At 42.3% G+C, this 15,208-nt stretch overlaps 1 protein-coding gene across 1 annotated transcript in view; it reads right to left on the bottom strand.

The window, feature by feature from the left end:
* Positions 1–13,200: 13,200 nt before the first annotated feature.
* The window catches only part of tbc1d32 (TBC1 domain family, member 32), a 121,520-nt gene continuing 119,512 nt past the window's right edge, over positions 13,201–15,208 (bottom strand). Inside the window, exon 34 of the mRNA XM_056294202.1 lies at positions 13,201–13,320. Within this exon, the coding sequence (XP_056150177.1) occupies positions 13,201–13,320 (120 nt within the window). The remainder of the gene's footprint in view (positions 13,321–15,208) is intronic.

Here is a 15,208-nt window from a genome sequence, read left to right as displayed (position 1 = left end):
ATCCAACGCCAGCTCTCCCAGCCAGACACTTTCAACACACCTCCCTGCACCTCATACGATGACACCAAAAACACAGTCAACGCTAGGCGAGGCCGCCGCCAGACCGCCCTCAGTGTTATCGGAACTGCCGTCTGCATGGACTGCTCACTAATTATTAGCTTCTCGTGCATTTAAAAAAATAAAGACCTGCATAGGTACATAACCACAACAGGTTGTGATAAACTTCTATACAGGGCACAATATTAGCACCAGCCAAATGCAGGTAAAATATGCAAGTGCCTTCACTCATCAGCCAAAAAGAACAATGACGTATCTATTCAGTGGTTGGTAAAATTTAAACATTCACCGGCCCAAAAGTTAATTCTGCACCCTGCTCCCATATGCATTAACAAGTGTTAATTGTTTAAACTGGCTTATATCCAGAGCATGGTTTTAATAAAATATTCAGCATTAACTTGTAGACTTCCAAAATCCTCAAGTCTTAACAGCCTTACGGCTTATATGCAGCACAATGCTTATAATTAACAATTCTAGAAGCAAAGAGCAATATTTAAATCTTTTTTTTCCCTCAGCTGTGGTTCACACTTACATTTTGTCTTACAACCCAACATTTACTCTTTAGTTAACTGTTTGAGCTACTGTAACATCTTGTTTGTACAACCTACCAGTCCTCGGTATTTCATAACTGCCTACATTACAATGCTAGAGTCTCTGGAAAAATGAAGAGGCATTATACGTATCATCCAAAGCACTAAACATTGATTTCATGTAAATAACACTTGATAATGAAGTTAAGAATGCCTCCTCATTACTTTGTAGATGGAAAAGTGTCAACATTTCACTGGCACATAAATTATGTATCCGAACACCTTAAAAATACGGTACATTAAAGAAGGAGTAAGCACTGGTTTTTAGTCTGTCTCCAACAGCTCACATTTAGAAAAGGATAAAGAAAGAGTGTAGATGTAGAGGACAGTGATGGAGGTGTCCATGTATAAAGGATATAAAGGGGTGTAGATGGAGAGGATGGTGATGGAGATGTCCATGTATAAAGGATATAAAGGGGTGTAGATGCAGAGGATGGTGATGGTGGTGTCCATGTATAAAGGATATCAAGGGGTGTAGATGTAGAGGACAGTGATGGGGGTGTCCATATATAAAGGATATAAAGGGGTGTAGATGGAGAGGACAGTGATGGTGGTGTCCATGTATAAAGGATATAAAGGGGTGTAGATGCAGAGGATGGTGATGGTGGTGTCCATGTATAAAGGATATAAAGGGGTGTAGATGGAGAGGACAGTGATGGGGGTGTCCATGTATAACGGATATACAGGGGTGTAGATGCAGAGGATGGTGATGGTGGTGTCCATGTATAAAGGATATAAAGGGGTGTAGATGGAGAGGACAGTGATGGTGGTGTCCATGTATAAAGGATATAAAGGGGTGTAGATGCAGAGGATGGTGATGGAGGTGTCCATGTATAAAGGATATAAAGGGGTGTAGATGGAGAGGGCAGTGATGGGGGTGTCCATGTATAACGGATATACAGGGGTGTAGATGCAGAGGATGGTGATGGTGGTGTCCACGTATAAAGGATATAAAGGGGTGTAGATGTAGGGGACAGTGATGGAGGTATCCATGTATAAAGGATATAAAGGGGTGTAGATGTAGGGGACAGTGATGGGGGTGTCCATGTATAAAGGATATAAAGGGGTGTAAATGCAGAGGAGGGTGATGGTGTTGTAGTAGAACACGTTGCCCCAGCTTCTCACAAGTCTACCAGCAGAGTACAGTTGGCCAGTACCGCCTTTCTGCTCAACTCATATTTTACATTTCCTTGTTTAGTAGACGTTTTTATCCAAAACACCTTACAAGAGGGTCAGGATTAGCAGATACATTGGAATGGTACCAACTGACATCACAGTAGTAATGATATAAATGAGAGCTCATGTTATGTGGATTACATTTAGTGTAGGTGCTCCTTAGAGCATCAAGAGGTGGAGAATAGGAGAATCAAAGGTACATCCTATATTTACATTGCCACAAGTCAGAAAACTGGCAAATTATGCTCTCACGGTTGAGTAGAGAAAAGGTTCAATAGCAATAGTTATAACAGTAATAGTTAACCACGTGTAATGGTGACAATAAGTTTATCTTAGTGTGGGTTTCCCCCTTGAAGAAAGAAAAAGCATACATTTTTCTCCCTCAAAGCTGCAACATGATGCAGTCTCTTTTTTCTTTTTTTTGATGAATTCATGACCAGGGCAATCTGTTCTGCCAAACATACTCTTCTTTCGGCTGCTCCCGTTAGGGGTCGCCACAGCTGGCCATCTGTTTCCATCTCTTCCTGTCCTCTGCATCTTCCGTCAACCTGTCCATCACCATTGCAATAAAGAAAGGGCTCAGAGCCGATCCTTGATGTAATCCCACCTCCACTTTAAACCCACCTGTCACTCCAACCGCACACCTCACCACTGTCAGGCCCCCCTCATACATATCCTGCACCACTCCTACATACTTCTCTGCCACTCCCGACTTCCTCATACAATACCACACCTCCTCTCTCGGCACCCTGTCGTATGCTTTCTCTAAATCCACAAAGACACAATGTAACTCCTTCTGACCTTCTCTATACTTCTCCATCAACATTCTCAAAGCAAACATCTCATCTGTGGTGCTCTTTCCTGGCATGAAACCATACTGCTGCTCGCTAATCGTCACCTGTCCTCTTAACCTAGCTTCTATTACTCTTTCCCATATCTTCATGCTGTGACTGATCAACTTTATACCTCTATAGTTGCTACAGTTCTGCACATCGCCCTTATTCTTGAAAATCGATACCAGTATGCTTCTTCTCCACTCCTCAGGCATCCTCTCACTTTCCAAGATTGTATTAAACAATCTAGTTAAAAACTCCACTGCCATCTCTCCTAAACATCTCCATGTCTCCACAGGTATGTCATCAGGACCAACTGCCTTTACCCTCTTCATCCTCTTCATAGCTGCCCTCACTTCCTCCTTGCTAATCCACCGCACTTCCTGATTCACTATCTCCACATCATCCAACCTTCTTTCTCTCTCATTTCCTTCATTCATCAGCCCCTCAAAGTACTCCTTCCACCTCTCAACACACTCTCCTCACTTGTCAGCACATTTCCTTCTCTACCCTTCCTCACCCTAACCTGCTGCGTATCCTTCCTAGCTCGGTCCCTTTGTCTAGCCAAACAGTCCAAGTCCTTTTCTCCTCCCTTAGTGTCCAACGTCTCATAGAACTTGCCATACGCCTTTTCCTTTGCCACCTCTTTTTTCACCTTATGCCACATCTCCTTGTACTCCCACTTTCTTCATCTCTCTGACAATACCACTACTTTTTTCTCCAACCTCTTCCTCCATACTTTCCTGTACTTCCTCATTCCACCACCAAGTCTCCAAGTCTTCCTTCCTCTGTCCTGATGACACACCAAGTACCTTCCCAGCTGTCTCCCTCACTATTTCTGCAGGGGTTGTCCAGCCATCCGGCAACTCTTCACTACCACCCAGTGGCTATCTTAACTCCTCCCTGAACTCCACACAACAGTCTTCCTTCTTCAACTTCCACCATTTGATCCTTGGCTCTGCCTTCACTCCGTTCCTCTTCTTGATCGCCAAAGTTATCCTACAGACCACCATCTGATGCTGCCTAGCTATGTTCTCCTCTGTCACCACCTTGCAGTCTCCAATCGTTTTCACACATTTAAAATACTATTTCTTTTTCATTTAAATAACACTGTAATTCAAAAGCTTGTTGTGATCATAGTTGATAGTTATGTGTATATCCTCAAACAACTATAATGCAAAAGCCTGATATGACAACTATCATGCAAAAACAACCATAATGCAAAACAACTATCAAACAACTATCACGCAAAAGCATGAAAAATGCAAAAGCAAATAAAACCAGAAACCCAGCACCTGTAAATATGATGGGTAGAAGCTCTGTGGTACGCACAAGGTGGGTCAGTTCAACAAACAGTTGTTTAACAAAAACATGTAACACAAGTAAATCCTTTGGAGAGGACTGTATTAGACCATAGGATGATCCTTTAAATCCCTAAGAGGTGACAACACCCCTGTTGCACACAACACATTGTACCATAAGCCAAATGTTGCAAATTCAACCAGCCTGGCTTCAAATCACCACGCTTTTGTGGCTACACTCCACACCAAATGCTAAAAATGTTTCTGTGCTTTAAACTAGAACGACCAAGACGGTTATTATGACCGTTTTGGATATTCAAAGTTTAATAACTTTGGGAAAAAAGATACAGACCTGCCGCTCCCTGAATTCTCCTAAAATTGCACATATTTGCATTTAAAATGAGTTTTAGATCAATTGCACACACACACAAAAAAAGTTATGATTAGATCTACCTAAAATGACCATGAGCGGTCATGATGACTGCTCGTAATTTGTGCATGATCGTGAGCGTCATGTCACTATTCATGACGTATTTTGGTCGCATCATTTCCTTCACGGAAATGATGCGACCAAAATAGGACATTGCTCTATCCTAGAAAAAAAACAATGTTCTCCAGTGCAGATAAATAGTCTAAATTTGATTTTTGATTATAGCCAACATGTCTGGTTACACACGCCGTTACAGACGCACCATGACTACCACCGAGGCGTTGTAGTATTTACAGGTGTTGGGCAGCGGCCACTTGAAATTGTTGAAAATAGTATTAAAAGTTGTTAAAATGTTAATTTTGGTACCAGTTTCTTAACAGACATACTAACATATGTAATGCAACATTATCTCATTTGGGTATTTATCTTGACAGAATATAGAGTTTAAAAACTGGCGGTCATTTTGACCGCCCATGGTCATTTTAGGTCGAAGTGTGTGATTACACACAATAATGGACTACAACACTAGACTGTAGTAGATATAGTCTCTTCATATGCTTCACTGAATTGTCTGTGCTACAAAATGTTTCCATGGGACAAAATGTTGACTTCTCTTTGCTAAAGCTGGGATGTTTCAACACCAAGCTGACAGATAAACCAAGGCAAACTCCTGTGACAATCTCGTGGTCATGAGGCTTGTGCCGACTGGTGATTGAAGGGATAATCAACGATTGGTTATTTCCTATGCCGATATTGAGGTGATTTTAAAGGTAGAACAAGAAGGATTTGTTGGTTGTGGTTTGTAAACAATCCAGCAAACAAAAAAAAAAGGTCCCCAGCATGTCCTCTCCGAACGTCCGGTAAATGTCATTGTGTAGGGTTTTCATTACGTCACGGGGATGTTATTGCGGGGAACGTCCCAAGGACATTACAGGGACGTTAGGGAAAAGCATATTGTTGTGTGTCCATAGCAGCAGAAACAACAATATTGCAATATTGTATTATGTATTTATATTATAATTATACTATTATGTATTGTATTATATTATATTATGTAATTAGCAGTACTGGAAGAAGTGTTCAGATCCTTTACACTGTGCAAATACTGTTAATATTATCAACAAAATTTACTGAAAGCATCTGAAAGCAAAGTAAAAGTACTCATTGTGCATTAAAATGGTTCCTGTCAGTGTTTTATTATTATATATGATGTTTTTGAGTTAATATTAATGCTGAATTAATGTCTATGTTGCATGTTACTGCTTTAGATGTATAAGGTTGAGCAAATTTGAACTATTTTATATACTGTTAAGTAGTTTGATCTAGCATGAACATGTTAAATTATGATTGATGCATGTTCAGTCAATGCATCATAATCTAGAAGTAGAATTTTCTCAACAGATGAAGGAACAATCCCTCCATTTATTAGAACATTCACGTTTAAAATCAATACATTTGGATTTACATGGTTTTCACTGGATAGGAAGGGTATGAAAAGTTTGGTGCTGTCCCACGTTGTGGGGCATGCTTCAGCGTGACAGCAATGAGCTCCTCCACGCATGCGGTGTGTGGAGTCAAGTTCTGTATATATTGAAGCTATATACAGAACCTGACTTTAACGACAAAAACATTAATACTCAGATTTTTAATTAAACGTAGAGCTGGGTCTGTTGTAAAATTTGAGGGCGTCGCGGTCTCAAGCCTGATTTATTGACGCTTAAGTTAATTTGGGGTCTCCCGCCTCACACCAGCAGGGGTGAGTTGATGGAGTAGTGCACTGTCATGGATGTAAGTGCACTTGTTACCGTTCAAAACTCTTCCTGTATTTTATTTGGTGGTTGGCAAACAGCTTTTTGGTGCATTACTGCCACCTTCAGTGACTCATTGTATTAGGTTAGCCTTGTATATAATGTGTGTGTGTGGTAACTGAAAATGTTCAAGATTCAAGAGTTTTATTTGTCACATACACACAAGTCCCGAGTGCAGTGAAATGGAAGAGAAAAAAAATGTACGAGCTCCGAAATGAAATGTGCAAACAACAAATGTCTTACCTCCCATAGGTGTGACGTCCTGCTGAGGATCAATCTCTGCTTCATTAAAGAGCTGCTAGACAGTATACAGAGGTGAGGAAGTTGGATCAATGTTTTCTCCAATTCTATGACGCTGTGGTGCTTCGGCAAATAATTCTTGTTTTTGGTCAAATCTGTCACTATTCGGGTCCAATCATATTTCAATATTGTTTTCAAATACTGAAAATGTTTGTAATTATAATCAGCAGTCTACCTTTAAAACATTTTGACTAGACCTAGGCGAGTTGTCAGATGTCTTTAATTTCCAAAGCCCCAATTTAAATGTGTCTTTGTAAGCAAAACGTAAGAAGACATTTTCAGTGTCTGTATATCCTTATCACAACAAAAATCAACTGCCCTGTTCTCATGCACGGCCAATATTCTGTTGAGTTTTTCATACACCCAGGATTTTCTGTTCCTTCATATTCATACAATTTAGGATACATATTTTTTAAAGTCTTACAATTTTGATTATTTAAGAAAGAAAACTTCCTGAATTTAAGGGAAAATTAGAAGATTAAAGCCCATCCTAGATTAAAAAAGGGATTTCTCAAACTTACTGTTTATTATCTCCATCTCCCTCTCTCTCAGACCTGAGTCCAGCCAGACAGCAGAGCACGAGGAGCACCCTCACACCCCCACCAGGACCACCCTGACCACAGCATCAGACCAGAGCCAGACTTCCACAAGCTACCTCTTGGTTCCCCTGGAGAACTGCTGTGTCTGAGCTGTACAGCTCCAGCATGGTTTGGTGCTACCACAGACCGCACCATAAAGAGACTGAACAGATCAGAGTTGACAGTTCAGGCTGTTCATCCTCCTAGGACTGTTACAGGAACCCAAACCTGCCATTGCCAGTGGGATTAGCAATATAGGTGGTGTATCAGTCTAATATGAGTATGCTTTACATATTAGCATGTTGAGACAGATTCTGTATTTGCATACACACACATCTATCTACCTGAGTAGTTGTACACACTTGTTGCACAGGTTTATGTGTTCATGGATTGCATGTGATTCAACTTGGCTCCAGCCTGTTAAAATCCTTGCATTTCAATTTTGTTTCTCTCCCCTGCAGCTAACACTTCATTCAACAATTTCATCACAATTTTGAGTAAGTGACATTATATTGACATTTAATTTTTGGGTTTGCAACTTCAGTATTTTACCAGCATTTTTTTCCCCTACAGTTTTGGAGACACACTGTCATCTGGAAATATTTCTTTATGGTAACACTGGAGAGCTAACTGAACAGGGTTACTTTTATCAAGCAAGATGCTAAAAGACAAATTTGTGATAACTGATCTGAAGTAGTGTTTTGTTACCACTTTACAAAGTGGCATATGCCCTTTTGAAATGTTGAAATGGAATTTGCCATCAGACCAACTCTCATGACATTTTACACAAGTGGTACCGCCAGATCTAGTGGTTATCGTGAATTTTAAATGGTCGAGGTTCCCACCTCAAAGTCTCTGCTGTGAGGGTTTATGGATTTGGCAGATAGTTCTTTTCAGCAGTGTTCTCTCTGTTTATCATTGCAACCTTCGCCCTGTTTTTTCTAGATATTTGGTTCCTTCTTGACCTCAACTCCTCCATGAGCATCTTGAAGACATCGTCAATGACAAAAACAGAGTCAGCATCTTTCCCCCACCATTCCTCCTCCTCAACCTTGCTCAATGCATCCTGTAGTGTTTAATTCAAGATATCTGCATCTCTGTGCTTATCTTTCTGTGTGGGTTAGATGGATGGGTGATAGACGTGGGTGAATAGAACCAGAGGGTCTAACTGACAGCTACTAACTACACAGTGTGACGGCCCCAGAGCCTTGGTGCTGTATACTGTGTGTGTGTTTTGTGTCTCTTGCAGGTAGGTCCCTGGTGGGGTGGAGCTGAGGTGTCATCACAATAACTGGGGAAAACCTGGCCGATGATATAATTACTTAAAACCAGACTTCAAACACAGTCACCCTTCACCAAGCTCTGTGTGCACGTTTCTTTTGTGTTACCTCATTTTGTTTTACACTGACAACACACATCTCACATTAGCCACTGCTCTCATGCGCTTTCACACAACACTGACTCTGACTTCCACACCTCATTGCAATTGTTATTATTACTGTTCTTTACTTTAATAAATCTCAGTTTGTTACTGCTAAAATCAGTGTGCACCTTCCTTAGTTGTTGTGGCCCACGAGCCGGTCCTAACTAATTGGGTGATCGTCATTGGGACCTTTCAGAACAAACGTAGCAGAAAATGAAACATCACCTGGTACAACCCACCCTACAGTGATGCTGTGGCCACAAACATCGGTAAGAGGTTTTTTGAACTTTTGGCTAAGTGCTTTACTCCGGACCATCAACTGAGGAAGATATTCAGTAGGAACACCATCAAAATTAGTTACAGCTGAATGCCTAACATTCAATAACTAATATCGTCCCACAACACAAGAGTCATGAACAAATCAATGACACCTTCATCACAAACGGACACTCCCAACTGCAACTGCCGTGTGAACGACTCATGCCCCCTCGAAAGAACATGCCAGACAAAAGGAGTTATCTACCAAGCTGCGGTGACGAGAGATGACAATGGCAAAATAGAGACATACGTCGGTCTAACAGAGGGAACATTCAAAAAGAAGTTTAATGCACACGTGTAGCTTTAGAAACAACCGTTTAAAGAATGTAACATCTTTAAGCTCTTATATTTGGCAATTGGCAGACAGAAACATTAATTATTCAACCACCTGGAAAATCCTCTCAGAGAACAAAGCATATTCAACCAGTAGTAAAATGTGCAATCTGTGTCTAACTGAACAACATTTTATCATTTGCAAACCAGAAATGTCCACATTGAATAACAGGAATGAATTGGGCAGCAGTTGCAGACATAGATATAAGCACCTATTTTGTAATTATAAATAAATCATGACAATAGACAAATACCAACGCCCCATTGGACCGTTAACGATCACGTGTTTTTGAATGTCGCACCTCTCCCTTCCCCACTGGACGTTGTGCACATGATGTGCATAATGAGGCAGTAAATGCTATGTCCTTTCCCGTGTAACTTTATTGACAGCTGATGATTGTGCTTATGGCACGAAACCGGCTTGTACGGTCTCATAAAGAATTTACTTGACTCACTGGATTATTTTGCTCCTTACTTGTTGAGCACTTTCCCTACCGTTGAGTGTGTCTTTTAACAAAGTTTTATATATATATGCTCCCACTATATTGCACTATATTATCTTATATACCAAAAGTATCTAATTATCTAAGTAACATAACAGGCCCGATAGAAAATTTGATTGTAATTTTGAGTCAAATCATCACATTTGAATAAGGTTCACTGAGGCGTATTTTAGCAAGATAAACACTTTCTTATTTTTAAGTGCCAGTCTAGCTGTTGAGTAAAGCTAATTGTGTCTTGTGAAAATCCTAGGAAATTTAACTTGCCCACATCTGATGCCCTGGCGCTGCCTATGATCAGAACTAAGATGTTATAAAAATAATTTCTAGCATCTGCACCCTACTGTGCATTTAGAGATGTTTCTGGTGGAGTGGCATGTCTGTCCGCTGAGCCCCGTTAATCAGCGCAAGTGATGAATGAATTATAAATCCTTAATTACAAACCAGCTCGCCATCTCTTTTCCATGGATCTGACATCCCACATCTCTGTTCTCCATATGCCTGCTCAAAAAACTTTGCTCTGCACTCCATGAGAGTAGTTAATTTTATGGATATGATTTGGATAGTGATATTAAAGATAATAATGTTAAACAGAGCATGATGCTGTGATATTGTCTCAAACACACTGACTTTTAAACGGGAGCCATTGCTTGAATAGAGGAGGCATTGCTATTAAATAGATTTTTCATCTCATCTCATCATCAGCCGATTCTCTGGGGTCGGTCGTGGTGGCAGCAAGCTAAGTACGGCACTCCAGACATCCCTCTCCCCAGCAACAACCTCCAGCTCCTCTTGGGGGATCCCAAGGTATTCCCAGGCCAGATTAGACATGTAGTCCCCTCCAGTGAGTTCTGGGTCTAACCCAGGGTCTCCTCCCAGTTGGCCGTGCCTGGAAAACCTCCAAAGGAAGGCGCCCAGGAGGCGCCTTAATCAGATGCCCGAATCACCTCAACTGGCTTCTTTCGACGCGAAGGAGCAGCGGCTCCCTCCGGATGTCTGAGCTCCTCACCCAATTTCTAAGGCTGAGCCCAGACACCCTACGGAGGAAACTCATTTCAGCCACCTGTATCCGCGATCTCACCCTTTCCGTCACTCCCCAAAGCTCATGACCATAGGTGAGGGTTGGAACAAAGATTGACTGGTAAATTGAGAGCTTTGCCTTCCGGCTCAGCTCCCTCTTCACCACAACGGTCCAGTACAACATCCACATTACTTCTGATGCTGCACCAATCTGCCTGTCAATCTCCCGCTCCATCCTACCCTCACTCGTGAACAAGACCCTGAGATACTTGAACTCGTTCACTTGAGGCAACAACTCATCCCCAACCCGGAGGGAGCAATCCACCATTTTCCAGTAGAGAACCATGGCCTCAGACTTGGAGGTGCTGACTCTCATTCTGGCCATTTCACACTTAGCTGCAAACCGCACCAGTGCACGCTGGAGGTCACGTTCTGATGAAGTCAGCAAAACCACATCATCTGGGAAGAGCAGAGATGCAATTCTGAGGTTCTCAATACGGACACACTCCTCACCTTGCCCGCGCCTTGAGATCCTGTCCATGAATATCACAAACAGAATTGAAGACAAGGGACAACCTTGGCGGAGTGCGACACCCACCGAAAACGTGTTTGATTTTGTGCTGAGAATGCAGACACTGCTCTCACTTTGGTTATACAAGGACCGGGTGGCTTGTAGCGATTGCCCCGGTACCCCATACTCCTGCAGTACCCCCCACACGAGTGCCCCGGGGTACACAGTCATAAGCCTTCTCCAAGTCCACAACCAGTCTACAAATGTAGTCTGGCTGGTCAAACTCCCATGCCTCCCTCAGCACTTCCACAAGGGTGAAGAATTGGTTTGTTGTTCCACGGCCAGGACGGACTCCATTGTTCCTCCTGGATCTGAGGTTCGACAATCAGTTGGAGCCTTCTTTCCAGCACCTTAGAGTAGACTTTCCCAGGGAGGCTGAGCAGTGTGATGCCCTGAAAATTGGAGCACACTGGAGGGTGTGCTCCAATTATCCAATTAGATTATTTTAGTTCTTAAATATTTTAAATAAAATGTTGACAATCTTTTATAAATGTTTATTCATGTAACTGTAACTGTATTGCTTACAGAAAGCTGGAAATTTTGTTTATTTCAAAGTGCCATTCACACTGAGGTACGCTCAAGATTATTCAAAATCTTTAATCCAAATGAAATCTAACACCAATAATAATTTAAAAAATGCTAAACAGAGAATAAATTATTTAATAAAGATGAACAAATATACTACTACCACTAGGTAAAATCCATAATATTCCCAAATACGAGATGCTACATTTTTTTTCGTCACTAAGCTCAAAGTCGTCCATGCTGGCATTTCACTGGCGTGCTGAGACGTAACTCTCCTCTCACCCCCTCCTACTCCTGCTACCCCCTTGCAACTGGATCACCTATTGGCAATCTCGAGTAACCACAATTGGATGATATGAAACTAGAAATGATCGTCAAACCCTAATGGCCATATCCCTCAATGTTATCCAGTCAGGTTTTGAACTGTAAACTAAGAAAGAGCTTCAGCTGTACTACGAGATGATACTCCTCTGCTTTATGACAGTCAGAAAAATACTCATCTCAGAGCCCCCAATATAATTTTTAAGTGTCTTACTAGTGTAACAGTGTAACGACCATGGATGTGTAGACTTGCTAGCCCTTGGCTAACGGGTCGGAACCTTTAGTTGACTGGTTAGCGCAGTCGCCCGCGGTGCGGGGAACCCAGGTTCGATTGCCGGCTGCCCCCTGAATTCTCGCTACATTGGTGGCAGCGGTGGGATGCATATACGCTCAGAGGCATGAGGGAGTTGGTATGCTGAAGTGCTGGGATGCGCTTCCCGAAGGAGAGGGGTAGTGTAACGACTACGGAGTGGCAGCGGTGGGATCGAACCCGAGTTCCCCGCACCATGGGTGGCTGTGTTAACCAGTCAACTAAAGGGTCTGACCCGTTAGCCAAGGGCTAGTGAGTCTACACATCCGTGGTCATTACACTGGTAACCATCTAAATAAAAGAAACAGCTGAATGAGGGAATGAAAGTAATAAAGATGTTGTGGCTGGACCTGCCTGGCTTGGTTCAGCTCCACTTTAATTCCGGAGCACAGCCAGGCATCTGCCGTGGCCTGCAAAACCTTTTGTGTTATCAATGTCAGTGTCAGCCAATGGCAAAGCATCTCTTTATGTTGGTGGGAGAAGAATCTCCCAGAATGACCGTGTCCCCATCAGCATGGCAGTGATCACCGAATCATTTCATTGGTGTGTAAGTCACGTGACTTATGGATGTCCCAGTTATTTCATACCATCCACACTGAACACTTGCCAGGGAAACAGGATGACAGTATTTCTTGTCAGTGGTGATACACAACGTTGAATAATTCCAAAAAAGAGTGCAGACAGCCATGTAGGGAGCCACGGTGTGCTGGATCTATTCCTCTAAGGTATGGTAGGTCACTTTTCACATACACCTCCTGTTACTGAGCTGTAAAATTGTGAAAGCTTGAATGGGATTTCAGGTGTTTCTACGCTACGGAGTCACGGATGGTTTTCATGTCGGTGAGGACTGTTTTCCGGTAAGCGCGCTCCAACCCCTCCATGTACTCCAGATAGTTACTCACCTTGAAGCCCTGGATAGGCTCCTCCTAGACGGGGAAGAAGGAGAAGAACATGATTACCTCGCTGTCAGTAAATGAAATACCATTCTGTTACTATTGTCCTCGATGGGGAAAAGAAATTATCAGGGGAAATGAGATGACCATGACCAAAGCTTTCATTAGACATGGCAATGTCCACAGCAAATAGACGCAGCCTGTCAAAAAGCTGACATTTGACTAGCAATTTTCATCAAATCACAAAAAGCAATGCAAAATGTTTTGCAATTTTAAGAGAACAAAAATAAAAAAGGCTTCAAAACCATAAAAAAAACTTTTGCTGACGTCAGTGTCACAAATAATGAAGGCATTCAGCTCTCCTTCCATACAGATAATATATGGGTGGTGATGGTTACAGAAAACAAGTTTTCTTCAGCGCTGCTCAGTCTTTTTGAGATGTAATACAAGATTTATATAAAATACTTAACATTTAACCTGTTTTGGAGGCACAGGAAATAAAATCGAATCTTTCAGATTTAATGTCTTCACCAAACCAATAAACAACCTTTATCTCTGTTGAGGTAATGAGATTTTAAATATCAGAGTGCAAAATGACATAACAGCACAGACACAGGCCTGTTAATCCAAGCCTATTGAGACCTACAGTTACATCTCCACCCGCATACATGCAGACGTGTGAAGAAGTACAGCTCAGATAAAAAACGCAATAAAACTGCTAAGAACTCTCTTGGTGAAATATAATAACCATGCTGGCTGGAGGCCAGGAGAACCTGACACTAAAGCACATTTTATTTTATTCATTTGTTCAGTCAGTGTTTCAAGCCAGTGTGCAATAATTGCCGCTGTAGGTATGACTCTATCATGGCATAGCTAACCTCACTGGCTACAAGAATGATCAGAAAGTTAGCTTTTACTACCTTTTGTAGATGTTTACTTCCTAAGGTTGATGAAAGAGTGGAGGGTCCATGCCATGTATGCAGCACATTGAAAGGGGAGTTATTAAAACGGCCTCTGGTGCACTGCCCCCCGAAGGTAGGGCTAAATTCAAGGACTCAGCCCAGAACAAATAAGTGGATTCTATATATTTAAAAAAAATTTTTTTTAATTCCCCCACCTCCTTTTTTTTTCTCCCCACTTGTATCTGGCCAATTACCCCACTCTTCCGAGCAATCCCGATTGCTGCTCCACTCCCTCTGCCGATTCGAGGAGGGCTGCAGACTACCACATGGCTCCTCCGCTTCTTTTCATCTGACAGTGAGGAGATTCACCAGGGGGACGTAGCACGTGGGAGGATCACGCTATTCCCCCCAGTTCCCCCTCCCCCTTGAACAAGTGCCCCGACCAACCAGAGGAGGCGCTAGTGCAGCGACCAGGACACATACCCACATCCGGCTTCCCACCTGCAGACACGGCCAATTGTGTCTGTAGGGAACGCCTGACCAAGCCGGTGGTAACACGGGGATTCGAACCGGCGATCTCCATGTTGGTAGGCAACGGAATAGACGACTACGCTACCCAGACACCCCTCATGGATTCTATCTTTTAACATTATACATGACACGGGCCTTTAACAGACTTTCAACATGTGCTGATCTTCACTTTCTTCTGTCTCATAGCACAGAAGCATGTCTTTGGGAGGATCCAGTTACTGTTTGGTTTGTCCAGGTTAATATCAATTCCATGGGTTTGGCACAAGACAGTGCAGTTGCGGTGAGTGAGGTGGGATTGAGCTGGTGGACGTATATAGAACCGCAAATATGTATCTATATAAAAAAAGACTGCAAAGTTGTTACTCGCAGGCTTGAAAAGAGATTATTTATAAGCAAAGGGAACCACAAGCTGAGGAACTGCACATTTCTGTAGTTAGGATCTAATAAAATATGCATTGCTTTACCCCAACACTCCCCTCTCCAGCGTC

The sequence above is a fragment of the Lampris incognitus genome, chromosome 15 (genome assembly GCF_029633865.1).
Source record: "Lampris incognitus isolate fLamInc1 chromosome 15, fLamInc1.hap2, whole genome shotgun sequence".
In the NCBI taxonomy this organism is placed as follows: domain Eukaryota; kingdom Metazoa; phylum Chordata; class Actinopteri; order Lampriformes; family Lampridae; genus Lampris; species Lampris incognitus.
This window is presented reverse-complemented; position numbering and strand designations above follow the sequence as displayed.